The 24,554-nt window shown below is 40.3% G+C and overlaps 1 protein-coding gene across 1 annotated transcript; it reads right to left on the bottom strand.

The window, feature by feature from the left end:
• Window positions 1–1,514: 1,514 nt before the first annotated feature.
• Window positions 1,515–2,320, bottom strand: C5H14orf132 (chromosome 5 C14orf132 homolog). Its single transcript, XM_050974906.1, has one exon. The coding sequence runs from the start codon at window positions 2,303–2,305 to the stop codon at window positions 2,090–2,092; it is 216 nt and encodes a 71-aa protein (XP_050830863.1). The 5' UTR covers window positions 2,306–2,320; the 3' UTR covers window positions 1,515–2,089.
• Window positions 2,321–24,554: the final 22,234 nt, after the last annotated feature.

Raw genomic sequence — 24,554 nt, 5'->3', positions numbered from 1 at the left:
ACAGCTTCCTTTCTGCTCAGCAAGAATAAGGAGGGATGCAAAAACAAACAAGGTAGATAATTTATGCAGCTCCTCTGCTTTTTGTTGTCCTGGGGCTATGAAGGAATTAATGAAAATCATAATTTTTCTATCATCCTTAAGACTACAGTTATTTTATTGGACAGAATTTGCTTTCTTTCCCTCTGACCTTCCAGAACTGGACTTTTTCCCAGTATAGATCTTGTCTGTCCTCAACAATCTGCACAAAATCCTGCCTCCAAATAGGGAAATAACACACACAGAAGCTCATAATTGTTTTTCTTAGCCTCAAAATAACCTAATTTATTTTCTCCCCACTGCTAGCTCTGTTTGTATATTTCCTAGCTTTAAAGGACAGTTCATAGAGAGGGAAAAAATACACACAGTGACTGCTGAGTGGTTGTAAGTACTTATTTGGGGCATGCTGCTTTGATTCAAGTAACTGCCCACCAGCCCTGCAGGAAAATGGGTTAAAAGAGAAAAGTGGAAAATGCAAACCTCTCTATACATTCAGCAGCTCATAGCCCAGCCTCAAGCTCAGTAGCAGGCAAGTGTCAAAAACAGTCTCTGTTCCTGCAGAAAAGGCTTTCTGGAATTAGGGTATTAGCTACATGAGACAGAAAACCTAGACAGTACATGCAGACATAGAAGAAGAATTGTCTGCTGCTCTCAAAGTGCATACACTTTATGTATTGTTGCTTAATTTTTATGGGGGTGAAGGGAGACTTCCAACAGTGGTGATTTTTTTTTCTTCTCTCAAGATTTTACAATCTCTCAAGCAAGGAAAGCTACAGCTTGTCTTGAAAAGATACAGCTCTTGAAAATGAACTGCCTGTGGAAAAAATGCAGTAAAAATGCTGCCCCTCAGTGGAACAAATCCAAGGGACAATCAGAGTCATTACCTAAAGCCAGCTATAAAATAAATCTCTTCCAAGACCCTCACCAGTACCCAGAGATGTATTAATACTGAGATACAAGCACTTGCACATCTGACATTTATTACTTTTCTTGTGTTGTTTCTACCCCAGGACATACCTGACTCTTGAATTCACCTCTGCATAAGCACAGAAGTTACCAACCTTTCTTTCAATTTTATCTTTCTCAAAGATATATTCACTATTAATTAGGCTTTACAAATTTTCCATCATTCTTTCAGTACATTAATAACCTCACACAGCTGCTGTAAGAAATCTGGATTGCAGCCCAATGAGATGAGAAGTGTGGTATTAGGCATTTGTTTCCTGGAAGGAATGCATATACAAACCACTGCAATCCAGTACCTCTAGACAGAAATGGGAACTTGTGCTGCTACTCTGTTTATCATTTTCTCCTCTGAAATTCAGAGGGTCTGCAGAGCAGCAGTAGCTGTGCCTCCACCTGAACAGCAGGCAGGTTCAGCACAAATGTATTGATTACCAGCTCCAGTTACTGAAACTGGAAGGCAAGTAACAGACAGCCTGCATCTGCCTTCATGGCTGTGAGACTGATGATTTTGAATCCAGCCCAGGAGTCTACAGCCATGCTGAAGACCCACACACGATGAACTTGGACTTCATCAGAACCAAACCAATGCCAACCATTTGGTTCATCAAGGAAATTATGTCCAGAAAACACGACCTGGAACAATTCCATATAACGTTATACCACAGTAAAAAATGCACACACAAAAAAAAAAAAAAAGAAAGCTGACAAACTGCAGAAGAGCTACTAGAAAAATCTACAGTAAAAAATAAGCACTTTCTATATAAATATCTCTCTCTGTATTTACTATACCCAAGTTGATCTCTCTTTTATTACATTTCTATACAAAACTGGTATTGGCTCTGTTCTCAAATAAAGCTCTCACCTCCACATAATTTGCATCCAAACTTTCTGCCATCAAGACTTAATATGATTAACTTGCATTTCATTTCCATGACTGTGGCAGCACTTAATCAACAAAGTCTCTAGTTATATGTATTTATATAGATATACATGTATATATACACACATACATACATACATACATACATACACATGACAAATACTGTTGAAGATTTCCTTTCTTCCAGTGTTTGTAGTGACAGTCATCCTAGAAGGTGAAGGCATACACCACTCCCACAACCACAATATTTCCAATTGTTGCTATTATTGCAATCCATAACAATATGGCATCATTTGAAGAACGGGATGTCTCTTCTGGTGGATTCTGCATGGAAGAAGCTGCATGGACGTTGGCTGATGAGTTGAACAGGGAGTACTCTGTGCTAAAGTCCTCATTGGGTGAGTCCATAAAGGCTCCTCCCATAACAGGAAGCTGTGAAGAGAAACATGGCAGAATCAGACTGAAAGCTAGTATCTGCTTTTGCATTGTCTCAAAGTCATTATTAAAGAATAAACATTAGCTAACTTGCAAAATACTGAGATTTCATGTACATGGTGCTAACCTGTCAGGAATATCACAGACTATAATATTTCTCCCATTTCTGTTGGAATCAATATTATTGAAGAAAACCTGCATATAATGCATGCAATACACAGAAGAGCTAGCATGCAGGCTTTAAGTCAGCTGAGGTAATCATATATATTTAGAAAAGATACCCATATACACAAAGCACTCACAATCCAGAATTTGAGTTGATAGCAAGAGGACTGTTTTGTGACTACCAGCAAAGGTATCGTGTCACTGTAAGACATTGCACAAGCACAGAGAGGATCTGATGCAGAGAATGTGTTCTCCTCTTATGCATCACTCAGAAGCAAACTCTTGGCTTATGTAGAGATCATGTAAAAAGTTCTTACTGTAAAAGAGGTGGAGTGTACTCAGGGCACTAACTTCACTTGCAAAACACAGCACTGCAACTTTCCAGGATTTATAAATCAATACAACAGAAAACTTCAGACTGGATTTTGAAAGGCTCCATCACAATGCAGTAAATGGCAGATTTCTAAAAGTTTTCCAACACCAGACTTGTCCTACTGGGAAGGAGAAAGTTTCTTTAGTTCTCTTGATGGATTTCTCAGCAGTACCAGAAAATGTTCTGGGTAAGATAACAGTTACTTGATACATTATGCAAAAGATAAAGGAAGAAGAAACTGTTTAACCATGTCCTTTTACATGTTCCAATTGTCTTCCCTATTTAATCCTAGATCACAACACATATTCTTCAAAGTTCAAGACCTATTTTACCTCTACATAGTAGGATAAAATTATATCCTTCTGCAAATGAATGGATTCCTCATTCAGGCAAGAAAAGGATACCTACAGCAGTACAAAGAACATTTACAACTAAAAAAAGGTTCACACAAAAGCTTTTTGCTTCCATCCTTGTCCCTTGTATGTTTGAGAATGTGGAGCTGTAAGAATCTCCCCTGATTCACCAAGTCCAGGCTCCTAGTCTCATGTAAGTATAGGACTTTGTTTCAAAAAAAGCTGCAGAACATCTATTTCACATATCTATAAATGCTCAGGACACAGGTTTCTGAATATCGTGTAAAAAACCACGAGCAGTGGTAAGACCCAAGTCTCTGCAGTACTCTCTAACCAAACTCTGTCAGGACTGTAGCACATAGGTAGACCAAAATCATGTATTTATGGGATAAAAAACCCCAGAGTCATATGCCTAAATTTTTCTGCCAAAATTCCATCACAGCATAGATGACTGGTTTGATCTTGAGCAATGAGTAAAACCTAGACATCAGTGCATCCTACCTACATTCCCCTTTCAGATCTGGTAGGGGTCCAGGGCTTCAGGGAAAGCTGAAAAATCTGGGAATATTGTCCTTAGAAACACCCTCACTGCAACACCAGCCAACCTTTCCTCCCTCACAGTGGTTTCAATGCTGTTGCTGTCACCCTCCAACCTTTAGCTACAATCTCCTGTTTTACACCCTATTAATAAGTGCCTTTGGGGTTTTGGTATTATTTTTCACCTTTCCCAACAAGGCTCTCTTCTGCTCTAACTTCAGCACAACTGCTGAAGTCACCACAGCCTATGAATAACAGAGGAACAAGCCTTGCCTTCATTCAGCCATATCACAGAAGGCTGCTACACCTTCAGCCCTAAAATGCCCTGTCAAATACTCACTTGGCTGAAAAATCATCTCTTTTAGCACCCTGTCCTTCCTCTCCTGCGTCACATTTTGCTTCTCTCAGCAACCTCTCCCTTTGGAACCAAACCACACCCATTCTGGCTGTGTGCAGCTGTGCTATGGAGGCTGCTGAAATGGACATCTCTCCTCTCTACACTGGCTGTAATCTATAGACAACACCAAAGACTTTGATAGTCTGAGAATGAAGTAATTTTTTTTTGCTTGCCATGTGTAACATTTTAGAGAGACATAAAAGACAGGCTCTTTTCCAAAGCTGACTGCTGAACAAATTTCATCTGTACTAGAAAATACCATGTCACATTCAAAATTAAATAGAGAATGATGAAAGACCACAGTGGATATGTCATGCTACCTAATCCACATTAAATAAAATTATCTTTGATATCAGATATGGTTAGACAAAAGCAGTTTACAAGAAACCAAGCAGGAAATTGCAAAAGTAAAGTCTGATGCGTTCTCCCTGCATCAAAGATTTTTGCTGGCAATTTCAACAGTGTGGTTTTAAAAGAGAGCAAAAGCTTCCATTTCAAAAGCCCAGCTTGATCTTTTGCATCCAATTCCACCAGCCTTTTTTTATGTCTTGGGATTTGATAAGGAAAGCATTTCTCAGCTTTATCAAAATTTCTTTTTATGTAGAGATTGCCATAAAAGGCAGCTCTGACTTCCCACAGAGGTGTATTTATGCAGCAATGATGCCATGTAACAGCTACAGAGACTCTAATTAAAGATCTCTGCTCCAAATGACATTTACCATACTGGCAGAAAAATGCTCAACAAGAGGTGCTTGCCTCCTTAACAAATCATTTTAAGGCTATCAGCATTTGGGACAGTCAATTTTGCAAAATCTTTCAACTGAATCATCCCAAGTATAGAGGTACACACACATGAGCACGTGTCCAGTATGGTGGGAGGTCATAAACACAGTTCTGGTGACTGATACCTGGGTTTTGGGCCACACATTCTGTGCTCTCAAGGAGTTATTTGAAATGACAAGCTTCCACCCTGTTAGTTCCCCTGCTGCTGTCACAAAGGCAGGAGCATCAGTGTAGCAGCACAACTACACAGCACGCTGTAAATTATGTCAAATCTGAATCTCCTTGTACTGTCTAAGGCTCAAACAAGCTGTCTGCACCATCTGAGAGGAGCACATGGTGAAACAGCTCATCTGAATCTCTGAAAGGCTTGAGAGGACCTGGTGTAAAGGACTGACATTCAGCACCTGGCACAGGCTCTTTCTGTAAGACTGAATTCCAGTTGTTCTGTTTGTAGGTCAGTAGCACTTCACCACAGATCTGGAAATAAACCTTCCTGCCAATTTCCCATTTGCAAAAATCACCTCTTGCTAAATGAGCATTCCCCCCTTCTCACTGCTCCAGCAGCCTCACATAAGAGCACAAGGAATGGCCATATGGTGTCCGAGAGAAAGTCCATCTCCCTTGGGTGTTAGCTCCAACTGTGGCCATAAATAGATGCTTAGGAGAGTAACAGCACAACAGGAGAAACATGATACTACCCCTTAATAACTCACGGCCTCTGATTGTTTTCAGCTTAGGAAATTCATAAGCCAGACATTACTGCTATGGATTTAATAACTTGCAAAGAATTTTGCTACCATGAACTTGTCCGGACTCTATCTGATCTCATCTGAAGCTGAGCATCCTTCTCAATCTGGCCTCTTGGTGCCACTTAACAGTCAGGGTTGCTCAGTGATTAGAGTCATGTAAATCATCCTTGGGAGATATGCCATCTCTCCACAGGAGAGAGGGATGATTAGTATCAGTGGCAATCTATCTTTTTGGTAGATTCAATTCAGTGAAATGAATCTCATCCTCAGTCTTTGTGTCTTCATTCTCCCATAAGGTACAGTATCTTCCCTCTGCAGTCTTATTTGAGATTTTACTTATTTGAGACCTCCAGACCTGACACTAATGGGAGTTGTAAAGTGCTTGTGATTAACAGTAGGCTAAGGACAGAAACCTGCAATGCTGTCTGTGACTGCCCTATTTTTCTGCCTATGCCTCTGCAAAGCAAATATATGCCAATTTACATCATCCAAAACCTTCGCCCATGTCACAGCCATTACAGTGACCTGCAGTCTGTTTAGCCTCAGAGGGTATTTATAGTTCAGGCAAGGCTGCCACCCTCCCCAAGAGCACAGGATGAGGGGTAATGCTGTAGCACGCTGTTTGGAAATGAAACTCCTTTCCTAGAGACTGTGTTGACATTGTTAAGTAGCACTAATAGAGCATCGCTTGCTAAATGGCTTCTGGGACTGGCAAAGAAAGAATTGAAATCATTAAATAGCAACAGGCAGAAAACCAAACAGCAAAATGTCAAGTGGTAATGAGAACTCCCACTGCGCCGAATACCTCCCGCTGGCATGCTTTGGGGTCATGAGGAGAGCAGGCCCTTGAACAGTTCTGTGATGCATTTCTAGTTAGCAGAAAAATCCTATTTTATAACCAAAGTGATCCACAGGAATGAAAAACAGCATGTCAGGTTCCAGTCACTGATACTGCAAGTATGACAGAATTCTTAAGCACCATATAAAATCCATCCCTTAGCAATAACTTATTGTTCCATTTCTTTGAGAAGCAGGTGTCAGACATTTTTTCTCAGTCAGCTAGAGAATTTTGACACTTGGCTGCTGCCACCATGTTGGGAACCCAGGTTAGGCATAGATATTTAAAAGCACAGCTGAATCTTCTAGTGAGAAAGTAAGAAACCTCAGCAGCAGCTTTAACAGCTCTGCTGTATTTTTGCCCTGGTCTCCCCAAGCATCCCTCCAGGAATGGGATGGTAACAGGTGAAATATCACCACAGCTCAGGTGTTGTTTTGTAAAATCCATGTTGCTACTTCAGAATATCTAACTTTCCAGTGTTTTTTGTTAAATTTGAGATATCATCTTTTTACAAGATGGTATGATTTGAATACATGAAATGAAATCATTATTTCCTTCTGCCCTGGTAGCATGTGATCACTGCAGTGCATATTTGTGTCTGAAAACATTCCACCTGCAGTCATAAATTAATCTAACACAGTTGCAAAAGGCAGTAGCAATGTATAGGTTCACAAATTCACCATAATAACATCTTAATTCTTAAGCTCTTTTTAAATAAATGTTTTTTACTAAAGAGATACCCCACATGACCAGTATTCTGTCCACAGTAATTCTCTTGTGTCTCACAGAAAAATGCATAGATAGTCTCCTTATCTAAAGCACGCACTGTAAATGAAGATGTGCTATTGGCTATTATTGATTTACAAGTAATATCTGGAGAACCAAGTTCTTCTGTTCAGTGTGCCAGAATATCACCCTGCTGTTTAGAATTGAGTTTGGGTGCATAGTGACAATCAGGACTTGTTCAATGTTCACTGCAAGTGGATCCTTTTGAACACATTAAACCTACACACAAAATTAACCACTGCCTAAGGCAATCCTCTTTAATTTAATTAAATATGTCTAATTCTGAAGAGGAAGAAAATGTTTTATGCACTTAGCTTCAAATTCTCATTTTAATTGATTCAGATTCCTGCTTCACCCTGAAATCACAGTCTTAGGTTGACAAGCTTAGAAAAAACAACAGCTTATTTTCAAAGTATAGTTGTCAAAATGTTCACCCTACCAGTGGCAATGAAAAATTTTCACTCCAACATGGAGGCATCAGGATTTCACCTGTTATTGTAATCTTGTTAAAAACTTTCAATTTTATCAATCTCTGCTTTTCTTCCAATCCATTCTATTCCTAGGACCTGAGCATTACTTCCTCCACTGCTTTCAATCCATGCTAGGCTAGATACAATGTCTTTGTCCTTTTACATGATAGCACCGTTCAAAGCTGTTTCATCCAGCAGTATCTCAGATGCTAGAGGTTTGAGCCTTGCTGTTGCATCACACACTCTAAGGGCTGCCTTGATCAACAGATGTCTAGATGTTTAGGAAGGAAGAACCCAAGATGTTCCAAGATGCTGCAGCAGACACTTCAACTCTGAGTTTGCTTTTGGCTGTAGAAACTGGTTTCCCTTAACTGAGGTATTCCCACAAGGAACTGAGCTCAGCTAGATCAGCTGGCCTTAAGCCACTGCTTTTATGAGCACAGGTCCTGTGCAGGCTGCAGCACCTCTCTGTGGAAAGCTCCCCTGCTGAATCAGCTGCAAGACAGCTGTCAAGCAGTGCAGACAACTGGCATGAAGAGAAGTGAAATTTTCACTCTCATATTTCTGCATAGGTAGCATCCAAGATATCCTAATGATAAAGATTCTGTGATTCCACTCCTGCAATTTACATCTGCCTAGTGCCTTGTTGAAATAGCTATTTCTATTTCAAAGATCCCTGCTGCTTTTAAACTATTATTCTTGACCAACTGCTGCTGGATTTCATCTTCCAAGTGCATAAGACTGAGAACAAACAAAAACCTTTTTAATAAAGAAGCTGACAGTAGCTGGCAAATCTCAAAAGGATACAGAGAAGTTTCTCATACCACCCCTGGTCCCAAAAGTTCCTCCTCTCTTTCCAGCCAATGCCAGCAATGATGCATCAAGGAAAAGAGCAAGTTTTGTCAGCATTGAACAAAATTTCAAATTTCTGTGAAGAAGCCACAGCTCTAAGTCACACATAATTTATATTGTGAATCTGTATACCTTAAATTGGAGGCAATGGTGAATATAATGAAAGAGTGCAGGGCAGCCAAGCATATTGTGCTTTAAACTACCTGAATGTCTGTGGAACAACTGAAAAAAAAAGCAGCACTAGCTGACCTTCTATATCTAATCCAACTGATGTTAATGTCCTATTGTGGACACCACAGTGAGGGAGAAGATGTCTGGCCCCCATGTACAGTTACAACTTTCATGGTTCCAGGAGACCATGTACATAAAAGAAAATATATAAACAGAGGGACCCAGAAAGACAAACATTTATCAAAATGGAAAACATCAGTGGGAGGCTATAAAACTGACCATCAATATTATCATCAGTAGGAGCTATTAAAATCTGTTTACAATTTCCCAAAATGGAAAAGCAGAGTACACTTCACACCATGTGTACTCATACTGGGAAACTCAGGGAGAACAGGAATTCCTTTAGAGATAAGAGCAATTTGCAGAGCTGGAACAGTTTAACACAGAACATCATTTTGGAAGAGCTTCAAACAACAAGCCTCTGAGCCTAAACTCTAACACGTGAAAAAAAAGAGGTACTTACTATCTCACTGCTTCCAAAATTTTTGGCTTTGGTGACTTCAAAGCCAAACTACAGGATTTAAGTGGACTTAATTGTCTCCTGTTTTGATCCAGGCTGGTAATTTCTTTCTGGTATCAAGTTCCTCTATTACAAAAACCACCCTGAATTAAGTAAACAAGCCATTAATCAACCAACCAAAAAATAATCTTGGGAGGAGAAAAGGAACAGTACCTTTGCCTAATGTTTTGATGTCCCAAAGGACAGTTTTTCTCTAAGGACAGAAGGCTGTATCACTGACAGGAAGCAAGCACAAGGCTGCACAGTATCAGTGGCAGTTTCAGCTCTTACGCAGAGAGTAAGTGGCTTTCCGTGTGCCAGAGGGTAAAGAGGAAAATAAGAGTAACACAAGCTGATTGTAATGGCACTTCGTATCTGCTGAGAAAAAGGCATTGCCTTTTCAGAAAAGCCACATTATGGGGTGTAAGTGGAAAGCCAAAGAGCAGAACTTCAGAAGAAATGTATTGGAAAATAACTGAACAAATCCTAATCCCATTTCTCAAAGTGAAAAAGGGCTGCTTAGATCCTTCCTCCACCATAATCTTTGCAGCCCTGTTCAACTCTGAGAAAATGGTGATGCCTCATTATCAGTTTGGGGTAGCAAAGAGACTGACCTTCATATTATTTTGATTTTCCTTCTGCTCCCTCTCCCTTAGCCTAACAAGATGCTTAGGCTGTTCTCCAGGGAGGTGGGGGGATGTGTGGAGAGATGGGAATTGGAAGCCATTCCCAACAAGGGAAGCAATGACAATTTCAGAAGTAGAACTACTTTGAGATGAAAAATTATTTAAACCACTAGAATTCAGGCATGGGCAAAAGTAACAGTTTTGTAAATTGCTGCATCCTTCAGTATTTCCTAATCAGGATGCTTTTCATAAACACTAAAAATAATTTTAATGGGCAGGTGTTAGGAACTGGGAGGATGCAGCATTTTGGACATCATCTTATTCCTCTAGAGGAAAAAACTAACTGCACAGAAATTCCTCTATGTTGCATATGCTGACCACTGCTCAAACCAAAACCCAGGAGCAATAAAAAATCTTGCATGTTCCTCCAATCCCTGCTACACAGCCCATGAAAAATTAATTGGCTGAGATTTAACTAAGCCATACTAATAGGCTTAGCTCTATTTCATCAGAGAAATTACTTACTATTCCATGTAGACTCAAAAGCTTTCAAACCTTCCAACTATAAATCTCATGTATCTTATGTTACACAGCGATGGCTGTACTGCAAAGACAAGTTGGGATACATTTATCTATTGAGAGAAGGAATTACTACCACTGCAGCTCTTCTGTAACTAATGATGTGACATAAATGCCTCATTTTCAGCATCTTTGGGATAGCCACCTTGAACCTATCTTCAAATAAGAGTTAGGTCACTGTAATAATACAAACACACCGGGAAGAATATTATTCTATGATCACTTCCAGGGATTAATTCTCACATGGAAAATACTTGCAGGCATCCAATAAAAAGCCTCAGAATGGAAATTAAAACAATTTAAGAGATTCAATTTATTCCATAAAGATTTTTTTCCTTAAGCCTATTTATTCTATCAGAGTCTCTGAAAAAACAGCAGAGAGAGAAAACTGGTAATGAGGTGTGCAATATTATTTTGGCTATGCAGCATTTTTATCCAACATTTTTTCCTATTTTTTTTCCTTTCCTTTCATTTTCATATTGCATTACATCTTCACAAACAAAAGAGTGGGGAGGGCTGAGGTATGCTGAGAGAGTATTTGAGGTATCTCTCTTATGCCTTATGTAAGGCTATTTTTGTAAACATTTTTGCTTGCATACTTGGCACCTAGTTCAGAATACACAACAAGCCTGAGAGGCAACAAAAACAAGGTATTCCAGTTGAGATGGACAAAAAATGGAGAAAAATCTGACACAATGCTAGTTCTCTTCATGCCTGGAGATGCTAAGGGTAGCAGCCAGCATAAAGAACAAGCAAAATAGAGAGCTGCTTCCAGGAAGAAAGGAGGACTGCCAAATGCCCCTACTGCATACACTTCATTTGATGGAATACCAACGTGTCAAGCTGGCATCCCTCATGATCCCATCAGGCATATCAGCCTCAACATATGGCTTCAGCAACCTACAGACTACACATTCCTCTCAACTCATTCTGTAAGTAGCAGTTTATAACTAAAGAGGCACAATTTGCTTAAAAATGAATCCTATTCCCTTGCATTTTTTGTCTCCTGAGTGAATCACACATTACACAAGAGAATAAAATCTGGAAGTTGAAATAATATTGATGATTTCCTAATTTCTAGTATTTGAAGAGTAGTATTCACTGGGCTAAGAAAAGTTCCGTCCAACATTAACTATTTGTTGAATATCCTGAAGAAATAAAAGCTCAATCACATGTCAATCTTGAGTGCTTAATAACTTAGTGCCACCAACCAGGTATTTCAGTCATCTTCTAGGATTTACTGTTCCCACAGCAGAGCCCAAGGAAGAGAAGCAACATGTATTTCTCCCAGCATCAGAGCCAAATATTCCATATGTTCTCACAAACCCAGATACTCACAACCCAGGCTTTGCTTGTGTACTAGGACCATCAAGGGATGATTAAGTGTGGCTGAACTAGACAGCAGCTGATGACAGCTTTATCACGCCAAACAAACACAGAACAGCCAAGCCATCTGTGTTTGTGTGCTTATGTTTGAGATTGTTCAAACAGTTCAGAGCACATTACAGAAAAATATAATAAATTATGCATTGATTCTCTCTAGATAAGCCTGTCTATATATGTATAGGGAAAATAGCACTCCTTAGTGCCTGAGATACTTAGGATGGGTACAAAACAATGTTTAATTTATTATACAACTGTTTGTAATTCAATACTTGTGCTTTGAACTCTTGGGGCTGCTCAGGATAATTAAAGCCATAGATATGTAACAGTTTTCCTCAGGAAGTAATGTTCTCCTACCCAAAAGTGATTTCTGCAAAAGCTTGTTCAGTTTTTCTTGTGTTATGGAAGGCTGATCAGGGAACAAAGAAAATAAAGTCAAAATGTATTGTATTTGCATTTTCTTCTCATTTCACTCAGTGGAATGAGAAGAAAATGCAAATACAATACATTTTGACTTTATGGAATTATGGGATCACTGCTGGTCTGGAGAACTGGAATTATGGAATCACTGCTGGTCTGGAGAACTGGAATTATGGAATCACTGCTGGCCTGGAGAACTGAAACAGGTGAGAGAGAAGTGATTTGGTATTCTCCCATGCCTGATGGAAGATGAAAGTTCATACTCCCCTGGTGTCTTAGGAACTCAGGATGTTTGAAGAAATGCTTTGAAAGTACATAAACAGGAGAGAGATGTTATTGTCCCTGAACTTGACAGCTGTTCCTGAGTATGCTGCAATTTAGGTAGTGAAGAAATCCCCCCACCAGAAGAGTGGACCCATTGAAAATCTTTCAGGTAAAAGGTTTTGAAAAGTAATCAGGAAATGGGCTGGCTCCAAGGCCAGGCAGGTTTCCTCTGTAGCCTGAGAGCCAGGGTAAATGCACAGAGTCCTCTGCAAGCTGAAGGTCAGAGCCTTCTGAACCTCAGATTGGCAAAGGAGCAAAGCAGCAAAACAGCTGCAGGATACCCTGGTGCTTTAAGAGACACATACACACCCATGTAACTTTGGACATTTACACATGAAATTTTGTGATAGCATCTGGCACCTATAGATGCAATTTTAAAATAACCCATCTGGCCAAAAGCAGTCTAAGATTGAGAATAATTATTAGCTCTGGGAACACAAAAAGTAAGGTAAAGTAAAAAAAAGGGAGTGAGCTGTACCAAAATCCAAAACTCTTGCTTTTTTAAACCCTTAGTACAAGCCCTACAAAAACAGTTGGGACAAAAAAAAAAAAACCCAAAACCTAGCACGACACTCTCAGCCCCAGGAGATGTGCACATGCATGGCAGTGCAGTTCCCAGCCCTTGGCTGGGTTCTTCAGTCCAATCTTATATATTCAGTTAATGAACTCCCTGATCTAGATCCTAAATACTCTTACCCACACTGAAGTTTTATTTATGATCCCTCTGAACTCAACTTAATTAAAATATCACCATCTCATTTTATCAAGGCAGCAATGTACCATAAAAAGATTAAATGATAGAGGAGACAAAAACTGGAGCATCCACATAGATTTTCACCAAGGAGCTACTGGCTCTGAGGCAGGTGCAGCTCAGTTAACAACAGAGTTTGGTATCCCTGCATCATTCAGTGCAGCCTTAGAGCTTAATGCAGATCCTGATAAAGGAGACTTTTAAAAGAAAAGCAACAGACAAAGGAAATTTCATTGTACCTAGCCCTATAACACTCTGAGGGTTTCTGCATCCAGGGGAGAAAGAGGGCTCTCCTCACCCAGTGGCCTGACAGGTACCCATCTGCCATAGAGGGACCTTCCCCAGCCACAGGGAACCTGAACTGCAGCTCAAGCATTTTCAAGCTGAGCATCACTCATCAAAAATCCAGCACAGAAATATTAAAAAGCAGCGTGGGAGTCGTTCAGTAAAACAGTGCAAATATGTAGTACTTGCAAAAATGCAAGCATTCCTCTCATCTTTAATGATTTCTATTTTGAAATGCTGGATTGAAGATCTTAATTTCAAAAATATCTCCAAGAGACTTGTGCATCCCACAGCACCATTCTATGTCTTGCATGAATAAATCCAAAACACAATGAGGCACTGAGAGCTCAGGAAGAAAAATCACAAAGAAGAATTATTACAATGGATGCCACAAGAAACAAAGACATCTGCAAAAAAACCCACAAAGAGGGCTTAATTCCACCTGGTTTGCCCCCTCAGAGATGCCTCTTCAAAAATATTCTTAAAATCACCTTCCAGTCAAAAGAAGGAAAATTTAGGGATTTAAACTGGACATGAAGAGATCTCTTGAGAAGACAGCTATTGCTCTCCATTGTCAATATATGGGAAGGTAAGTACCTAACCCTAAGGCAGTGCACAGAGTACTTATTTGAAAATCTGTACAAAACCTCAAAAATGTATCTCATTAGGTGATGGAATAGGATCTTATTACTTACTTACTCCTATTTAAGGATATTTCCTTACTTATTTCCTACTCATTTAAAGTTTCAGAGTTGCAGTAAAATTTAAACATATATCTAAAATTAACTACACAGACCCATTTTAAATGTAACTAAATCAATAAACTAGTAGTAAAAGGAATAGCAGATAAAAATGAAAGGATTTTTCAAAAGTAATTACAATTTCTCCAAACCAGCTTTGCATTTTAGAAGTGCCCTGAAAGTCATGAGTGTAATATGAATGACTGTACTTGGAAAGCATAGTCAGAGGGATAAAGACACATTAGGTAACATGGACGTGACCATAATAAACAGATGACCACATTCATTCAAGATAAAATGAAATCAAGTTAGAAAGTTCAAAACATTTGAAAAAAAACAAAGTTTTCTATGTTTTTGTTGGTAGGGCTGAAGTCAAGACAAGCTTTTACATAGTTTTGCCAAGGCCTGAGTAAGATCTTTGCAACATGGATGCTGCTTTGAGTGTTTTCCTCCAAGCCCAATTCAGTACCTGATCAATTGTCCCTTGAAAATGAAGGGAAACCACACTGTGAGACATTTCCTGACTAGGAAGGCTACATCACTGATCCCTGCATTACATCCAACTAAGTACCACTTACCAAGTTAAGACATTACATATTTATTGTCAAGTGCATAGGATTAATTACAGAATAAAACCACATTTAATCCATCTCATTGCTCAAAGAGCATCATGGAAATATAACTGATAAAATGCAATAAATCAATGCAAGATGTCGAGATTCAGAACAACCTGAAACCAGAAAGTATTCTCCTTGAAAAGAACTTGTGTTTCATTATCCTGAAGGGAATCTCTGAACAAACTTGTTTGATCCAGCCTGTAATACAAAACACACTTATATGAAACACACATACACTGACAAAATGCAGCAAGTCAAAGCCCTCAGAAGGACCTCAAGAAATGTCCCTGTGATCCCTAAGAAGGACTGGGTCCCAGTAAATAGAAGAGCAAATGCAGCATGGTTAAACTTTAATTATATTTGGCTCCCTCAAAACAGATGCTCCCAGACAGATTTCTGTTTCACCCACTAATGACTGTCATACACAATCATGTCACTGATTTCAGAGGGCTGCAGGGTTTGCACGCTTGCAGGCAAAACCAACAAGACACAGCTAAAGAATATTCACAAAATCCAACACCCTGCTTCATCCAACAGGGATATTCAGCCACTGCAACAGAGGGAAGAGAACCAGACTGTGCCATGCTGTTTCAGGAAGGAGAACAATTGTCAGACTGCTGGTGTCTGTTACAACCTCTGCTGTAAGAGCAGTGGCCCTCCTGACTGTGCCTGGGAGGCAGCAGCGTGCTGCTCCTGCTGGCCCTCTGGTCTGGGCTCCTGCATCATCACACACTGCTGGAAGGATAACACAGAAGTGATGTGAAAAGACAAACACAGGTAGGCAGGGGGTCAGAAGGAAGACGTGCATCACTAATATGTGCAGGGGAAGGCAAGCTGTTGGGAAGTCATATATGCCTTGGGTATTTCCCATTGTCCCAGAGCAAACCCACTCCCAAGAAATATGTTTTTCCGATTACTTCAGATATGACCCCATTAAGATTTAGAGTGGGCCTTGGTCAACTTCAGCTTTCTGTTGCAAGATGTACAAAGAATGTGATGGGAAATGGAAGCACTCATTCCCAGTTTAAGGCGGAGTCTCTCAAGCTTGGGTCTTACCAGCTCAGATGAGAACCCATTACAGTGGAGTTCGAGTGTGGAGCTTGAGTCTGGTGCTATGCAGCACTGCTGTCATGAACCTCATTTCATTCATTTTTATTAAAATTAGCTTGTTTTTCTTGCAGCTTAAATAGAGAAGTAAGAGGAAACAGAAACAAACACTTCTGTCCCATTCCTTCAGTTCTGGGGGTGGACAGAGCGCTAGTGTGACTACACACCAATTCCTACACACACATTAGGGTCACCACTGAGTTTAAACACGTTCTTCAAATACCAGGTAGACATCAGATCCCAGCTGTGTATCCCAGCTCTGCCCACAACAGCACTTTTTCCCCCACAAGGCACTAAATTACTCCAGCACTAAGGTAACAAAACCAGTGCCACCATCTCCAAGGTGAAAGCAGGGCCTGGATTTTGCAGAAGAGTAAGCTTCCACCTCTCCCCTTCCATCATAACCCATTTCCTTCTGTAATCCTGTAGTGCAGGCACCATCTGTTTTCCCAAAGGGAAGGTGCTTGCTCTTTGAGGAATGTAGAAAAACTGAGCTTTTGAGAACACCACAAGTACCCCTTGTCCATATAGTTATACTCCCTGTAAACAATCTCACCAATACCCATCCTTTCTATTTCAAGTTTCTTACAGTTGTACCATATGATCTGATGGAGAAAAAGAAGAAATAAAATTTCTAGAAAGCATTCGAGTGCCCAACTCATTACTGAGGAAATATCACTGGGTCACTCTGGCCTTTAGAATAAACCACTACCTTTCAATGAAAAGTATAGTCCATATTGTGTTGAGAAAACCCTTATCCATTACTTGGAACCAAGCCCTGGCTGGCAATTGATTGTGGCCTATGAAGGCTCCAAACAAGATGGGCTCTGAGCCAGAATCTGTTCACATGCAGAGAAACATCAGCAAAAACAGACAGTCAGGATTTGTGTCACAACAAGATCTGTGCTACAAATCTGATTATTTGCACAATGAAGGAGGAAGAAAAAGGAAAAGTGGAACTAATTTTCTTTATGGATGTTAATCTTCCCCTTTTATTCATATTTAAAGTTCTTTCTTGCCTTATCTTGTCTGCTTTGATTGTAAGCCCTTCAGAGCTTTTTACACATTTTCAGGGTCCACCAGAAGATCAGCTAATGAGTCTTTAAAACATTACTAGGGTTCATCTCACTTCCAATTCCAAAACAGCCTCAATCCTTGTTGGACTAGTGATATTCTGATGTTAACTTTTAATCATTCTCATCTACAGCTTGTTTCACTAATCCTAATGAACCAATGGCTTCACAACACTGAACAAACTCAAAATACAGCAAGCTGTTCTCCTGCTGGAAGAATAAAAGTAAAGCCAAAGGCTGATTGTGAACACTTCTCACCAAGAGGCCAAAATACAGGGGCATGCTCATTCTTCTTTTCAGAAAACACAATGGCTTTGGTCAAAGGCTGCTTGGCATTCTGGGGCTGAAAAGTGCACAGCTGACCCCTGCTGATCTCTTCTTATGACAGCAGAAATGCAAAAGAATGCAGCATTGGCATCTGCCAACTGTCCTTGAGTATTCACAGACAGAACAAGATGAACAAATATGAACTGACAGCCTTAAAATATTTATCTGGTCCATATTATTTTCATCTTGGGCCTTCATTTAAACCTGAAATTTAGATGATGGCATGCTTCTTTCCTTTGCAGAAACACAGACATTTTGACATTAGCAAAGTGAATTATAGGGATACTGATGTACTCTGATTTCTCAAAAGGTTACTGTGATCTTTTGTTGATTAAGAGTCATGATGTTACCAAGATAAATGCTTCAGTTGCTATTAACAACATCTCCCAGTGACACATCAAACATTTTTACACAAAGTGCTGGATAACATAAGGAAAGATAACTTCTCAGGTCAAAGAACAAAGTCTGTGACCTTAATGATTTTGCTTTGCATTACAGTAAAAATGTAAATGCTTGATTTAAGCAATACTGATGCACTATTCTTCAGGGTTCAGAAATCAAGGATTAAAAGACACACATAAGAAAGCTTTTTCCAGGTGACAGCCTTTACATCTGCTGGCCATCTTTTTCTTTCAGGTGAAAAAGATATGAAGGAAAAGAAGCTACCAGGAAGACTAAATCTGTTTTTAATAAAAAATGAACTGCTATTTTATATCATGATTCCAGATAATTATATAATGGCACAAAATGATAAATGGTAGATTCATGATGAATCTGCCTCATTTTCCCATGAAGATACTGAAAGTGAAAATAAATTATTCTAAACCAGACAACTGCTAACTGGACCCAAACCACTCCAAGCCAATCTGACATACAATACAGAGGTGCTGATTTCAGTTCAAGGTGATAGCCCCCTCTTTCTAGACATCCTCATTCATACCTCACACACGAGCTTCTTTTACCCTCTCCAAAGACATGGAGTCAGCATAGAATGAAATTCTTCAGGACTCATGCATTTGTTGAAAAGATGACAACCTCATCTTTCACACAGCCAACTACAAACTCCTACTGGGTCACTTGAACTTGTTCCTCAAAGGACTTGGTTAAAAAGATGGAGTGAGGGGGTGCAGAAAAGCTACAACCAATTATCATTTGATCATGGAAGGCCTGAAAAGAGGAAAATACATTTTTAGTCCACCTTGAAATATGCTTATAAAGACATAATTTCAGTGACAGGGTGAAAAATCTAACCAGATTAACCTGAAATGGACTATGCAAATGGAGTCCTTGTCATGCAGTGATGCTGAAAACCGGATCTGAATGCGTGCTTTGGAAATCCAGATCTGAAAGCAGGTGCATGTGTGATGGCACAAGAATGTTTTTATCTCAATTACTAAAAATGCTGCACTGAGGGAAGAGGAGGGCATGCTGGCAGACAGCTGCAAACAGATGTGAACAAGCTGCTGTTCCCCACCCACAGGGTGCTCAGCAGGACTGCCCAACCAGCCAATGAAGAAGCAGGGGAACTCAGACTGCTTCAGTGAAAGGAAATTTGCACAAATAAGGATATCCACAAAGCAATGATTCCTTTCTGTCAGCTTTACTGCATTGCTGTTGAGGTGAGAGCATTAAAACTGAAGGGCTAGCAGGATTTACCACCACTGTAAGCAGCTATCGGAATTGTTCTTTAGTTATCTCTGTTACTTAAACTAATTAATTAATGACAATATTTTTATTGATTGTCATTTTAATTGATTGTTCTTTTATTTGTTTTGCTAAGCCCCTGATATGAAAGACATTGAAGAAGGCTGGCCAAAATGAGATATACACAGGCTGCTGTTAGGCTCCTCTGTAATCCAGTTTATTGCTTGGAAGAAAAGGGTACTGCTATCTGGAATACAGTAGCTGGATGATAAACTACCAGTGGGGAGGATCACTGTCAGACTGACAGCTTCAGACATATATGGTTTCATGTATGGGAATAAAATTATGCTTGTTTTCTCCACAGATGTGGAAAAAAAGACAAAAATCCTTCAAAATGGTGTTCACTGGGCTGAATATTCAAATACCTCTGATTTGAAATGTCTTAATTTTTTTACTCTATCTAGGTAGTAACGATTCTAGTTTAATATAAGAATCTCATAGGACCTGTGAAAATAAAGAAAAAGTCTTGATAAAACCCAAGAATACAGGAATGGAAACAGGGCAAAGATGGCAAGGAGACAGAAGTCCAACTGGAACTGTTGTGACTGTTACACACATCAGTGGTACTTTACCAACTTTAAAAAAGGACAGTTTTCAGCAGGTATTGTGGGAAAAAACCCATAAAGCAGCTTTGCTATTTGTGTGAAACTAAATACAAGGTTGAGGACATATATGTGTGAAGGCAGCCCTGAAATATAAAAAGTGATTAATGGATGAGATTATGGCAGCTGGAATTAGATGAGATTTTGAAGGGAAATACAGAAGAATGGATGAGATGGTTGATACAAGTGTTCATTTATTATATAAATGGTCTTCATTTGAGACAGATGAAGAAAATGCCAAACATGACCTACCAAAACAATTGCTTGCTTTTTGGTTAACGTTTTCAAGTTTCCAAATCTTCACAGCACTTCCAGTTTGCTCTGCATTCAGTGAAGTGCAGAGTGCACATCACTCGCTCGTTATTTCCTCAGCTTATATTTTTGTTTCCACAGGTCTGTGCAAAGCTGATTTGCCTTTTACTTACGGATTCTGAGCAGTTTGTGGGCACTGCACTCACGCTGCCTGCTCTGCTGCAGAAGCAGCTAGCACCAAAACACCCCTGACACTGCCTGCAAGACATATTAGCGAGCGGATTTACATCTGCTTGTGACTCCTGTGTGTTTTTTTCAGTTCTGCTGTACGTGCCCCACATGTGAGAGCTGTAACACAATGTTTTCAGCATTGTTTCCCCTGGATTATGTCTATATCATGCAGGCAAAGCCTGTGTTGATTCACGGCTGCTCTCAGCATCAAGCACTCAGTGCACAGAGTCACGGACCTGGCAGCAAATGTGTCACAAACACCCCTTCTCCTGGATTCCCCTTTTGCTCTTCAGTGAAAGGCACTTCTGCTCTGGCAGACAGGGACATTCATGCTGGTGGGCAGTGGCAGATGGGCAGGAGAAGAGCAGTGCCAGCCCCCCCAATGCTGCTTGCCCATGTGCCCCTCGGGACACAGGGACCACCGCTCTGCCCAAGGCTCACAAACAGGGGCCACCTGCTCCTGCATGCTGGCACCATGGCCAGGGCTCACCCTGTCCTTGTGTGGCAGCAGGGTCAGGTGGCATCCTGCTACTGTGGGGCTTTCCTGGGCAGCAAGGAAGGTGAGGGCTGGCTCCCTCCCTCCATCAGGTTTACATGATGTGAATGCACATATGCCCTCACTGCTGCTTTGCTTCCTGCTTTTTAACAGCAATTGTTCCCATCAACCTTTCTTCTTGAGAATGTATTAGATTTTTCAAAAAATACATGTGGATGCTATCTAGTGGCTTCTGTAAAATACATTAAAAATAAAAAAATCCAATTCTGGAGGATTCAGGTTTTTGCTGATAGTTCCCACAACATAAATCCAGTGCATGGTTTGGGCAGCACAAGCCACAGTTAAATTTGACCTACAAAAATAAATGTAGCCCAGACTGTATATGAAATAAACACTCCTATAGCAAAACCAGTTCACATCACATTTGAAAGTGACTCAGAATTGTGCTGCTTGAAGCACTGGTTCCAGTAATTCCAGGGATCACAAAAGAAAGTCTACTTTCTGATTAATTAGACAAAAATTAAGTGTGAGGGGAAAAAAAAGGCCAAATATGCTGATTGCTGACTGTTATGCTTTGGAAGCTACAATCAGGTGCCTCCAGGGAAAGGCAGAGCTCTCCTAATGATGAACCAGTGAGACCAACATCACCGACATACACATCCAGGTATGAGATCCTGCAGAGAATATAAGTTACTGAATGAATAAATAAATAGATCCTTAGTGGTTCTTAGAGATAAACACCCACATTATTTGATTCTAGGCAGAAAAGGAACAGTACCATGACACAGAACCATGGCAGAGGAGGGTCAGATGGCAGCAGAAATACTCAAACTCTGCTACGTGTTGCTGTGACTCAGGACTTGGGTGCAAGGCTGCAGTAGCCTGGTAAAGCAGGGTGGCAGCAAGAAATGAACAAAGAACAAAGAAGGGTAAAATGTTTTGTCACAGCTCTGAAGACAGGCCCCTGAAAGCACCATCCATGTTGAGCTTTTAAGCACACACAGCCACACTGTTTCCCACACACTTCAAAAAGAGAGGGAGAGGTCCCAGTTAGGAACACTGACAAGCCTGATTACAAAGGCCCTCTGTAGCTGCCACCGTGCTGGGGTGTCTCTCCAGAAGACAGCTGCTAAGGGGCAATTACCAGTGATCAGACCATGTAACCAATCTGGTGCATGGGATGATGGCTCTCAACTCCAAGCCAAACATACAGATCTCTCAAGGGATGATGGCTCTCAACTCCAAGCCAAACATACAGATCCTGCCATGAGATGCTTTTTCTGTGTGGTCCCTTCCACAGCTTTGAGGAGGAGGAAAGCAGAGACAAAGGGAAAACCAGAGCACAACATCTATGTCCCTAAATGCTGTGTCTTCATGGGATATTATGGACTCACCCTCCTTTTGTTTATCTGGGATTGCTCCACTTCAGCTCCCAAAAGAGATCACAGATTTTAATCCTATCAACTTTCTTGACTTACTGGGTTTTTTCTACATCTATTGTCAGCCATTGTTTGACTTCAATAAAGATTTACTGACTAAATACAACAAGTTTCATGCCCACATTTCTGGGGATGCAATGATAAAAAATATGAACTTCTGCATTTGTTTCTTGGATATACAAGAGAAAATGTTTATATTTTCAATTTCTTTCCCCCTCAACATTTTCAAACAAAATAGGAAAGCAATCTCTAATTGTTATTTCTTTAAATGTTTGCTCAACTATGAATTTACTTGCCCTTTCTTACAGTAAATACCACTTGCTTACATGTGAGAATTACTCATCACTGCTGAGCAGGTAATAAAATCAGGGAATACAACGGCAACAGCAGACAGGAATCGGCATGTTCCTGCATCTGATGAGCCACATCCCTTCCTGATACAACTTCACTCAGAAGAGAAATGTGTGCTTTCACCTGGTAAGTATGTGGCCTTGACCTTAGCTCTTCTAATAAGTTAACAGAAACAGAGTGGAATTCTCAGGTCAAGCAGTGCAAAGTGCCACACAGAAAGTGCTGACAGAGCTATTTTACCTGTGCCTCAATATTTTTCAAGTGACTGATTTTAAAAATAAATTGCTAACAATGCAGCTGCAGGAATATCATGTTTGTTTATTCTCACATCAGTGATTGAGAAACTGTAAACAGATGTGACAGCTGCTGCATCTCCTCTGTTGTCACCACTCTGCTGCTCCTGTGAGACAGGCAGTGAACAGGATGACTACAAGGACTGACAGGAGCATAGTATGATCCTGAGGCAAAGAGTTGTACATGAGCTCTATTACTCCTAAACTGATGTCAGGGTTTCTGTCAAAATCAGCACACAGAAAGATGCTGCTTATTTTTGGGGAAGAGCACACCCTGTTCTGCTTGTTGGCCAAGCTTTACTGCAATGGTCCAGAGCGTGAAAGTCCCAGTTTTCTAAACTTCTGTGAGATCACCTGCCAGATTCGTTTTGAAGGACACAACACCATAGTTTAAAAAAACCAAACAACAAAACAAAACAACATAAAAATCAGAGTTTGATAGTCATGAATCCAGTACCAAAAGACAAAGCTACAAGCTTCAAGTCATAACTTCATTAACATCTGGAAGAACTGGAGGGATGCTCTGAGCATTACCTGCTGGGCCACCTGACTGCACATGTGGAGTAAGAAGGATTTGCTGCTTTGCCTCTGCAACCAATGGCCAGTTTAAGCTTACACAGTAAAGAGCACCAAACTGGGAATAAGTGCTCACTGAGACCCTTATCTCCTCTGTGGCTTTGTGAGACAGTCCAGCCTTCCTCTCTATATCCTTCAATTTCAGGTGAAACTTTACACTCTTCATGAAAAGTTTTGATGTTTATGAGAATGAATATCACCTTAGAGGTGGAACTCTGTAAGTTGTAGGTCACTGCTGGATGCAGCAATTGGACAACCACCCTGAAATACAGTGAGCAACAGACTCAGCTGTATTGTCTGTCTCTGGCTGCCACCCTAGGTGTGCTTGCCCATGCTGGCCCAGCCTATGGTCCCTCAACTCCCTGGTCATGCCACATTCCTGTGGGACAGAGCAGAGGCACCACAGATCATCAGAGTGTTGGGGTGCAATGTCCCAGTCATGTCTCACACAAATTTACAGTATATGCCTAATGGCTGCTTATATTGTAGTGCTCCTGACACCTCCAGAGTAAGTATGGAGATGCACCCATGCCCTAAAGGTTACATATTTCTGTAAAAAAAGATATCATGGATGTGGTGGAGTCCAGCTGAATTACCATAATAATCTATGGGCAATACAAGGTATAAAATTTTTTAATAATTTAAAAATATAACACTAAGAAACTATTTAATCTGTTTGCATTAATGAACTTATATCCTTGATTAGGCAAGGCTAGAGTGTAAAACTATGTGATTAGTTTTCTAACAGCAAAGATTGAGTAGCAAAACAAGATCAACTGTCATTACAGAAGAGACTTTCCTATTTATTGTTTTCTAGAACTGAGTTTTAAGATTTTTAGTAACAGTTGACTTTGCCATTTCCAAAGCCGAAGTTACAAAAAAATAATGAGCTGGCTCCTGGGAGCTGCCCAGCATTCTTTACACCAGTTCAAATCAGACCATGTTGTGTCCTCAAGGAAGACAGCAGAGTTTGGCCAAACCTACCTTTGCTTCCTCCTCCCACTACCCTTCACTTGTCAGCATGACCC

Source organism: Serinus canaria, chromosome 5 (genome assembly GCF_022539315.1).
Source record: "Serinus canaria isolate serCan28SL12 chromosome 5, serCan2020, whole genome shotgun sequence".
Taxonomy (NCBI): Eukaryota; Metazoa; Chordata; class Aves; order Passeriformes; family Fringillidae; genus Serinus; species Serinus canaria.
This window is presented reverse-complemented; position numbering and strand designations above follow the sequence as displayed.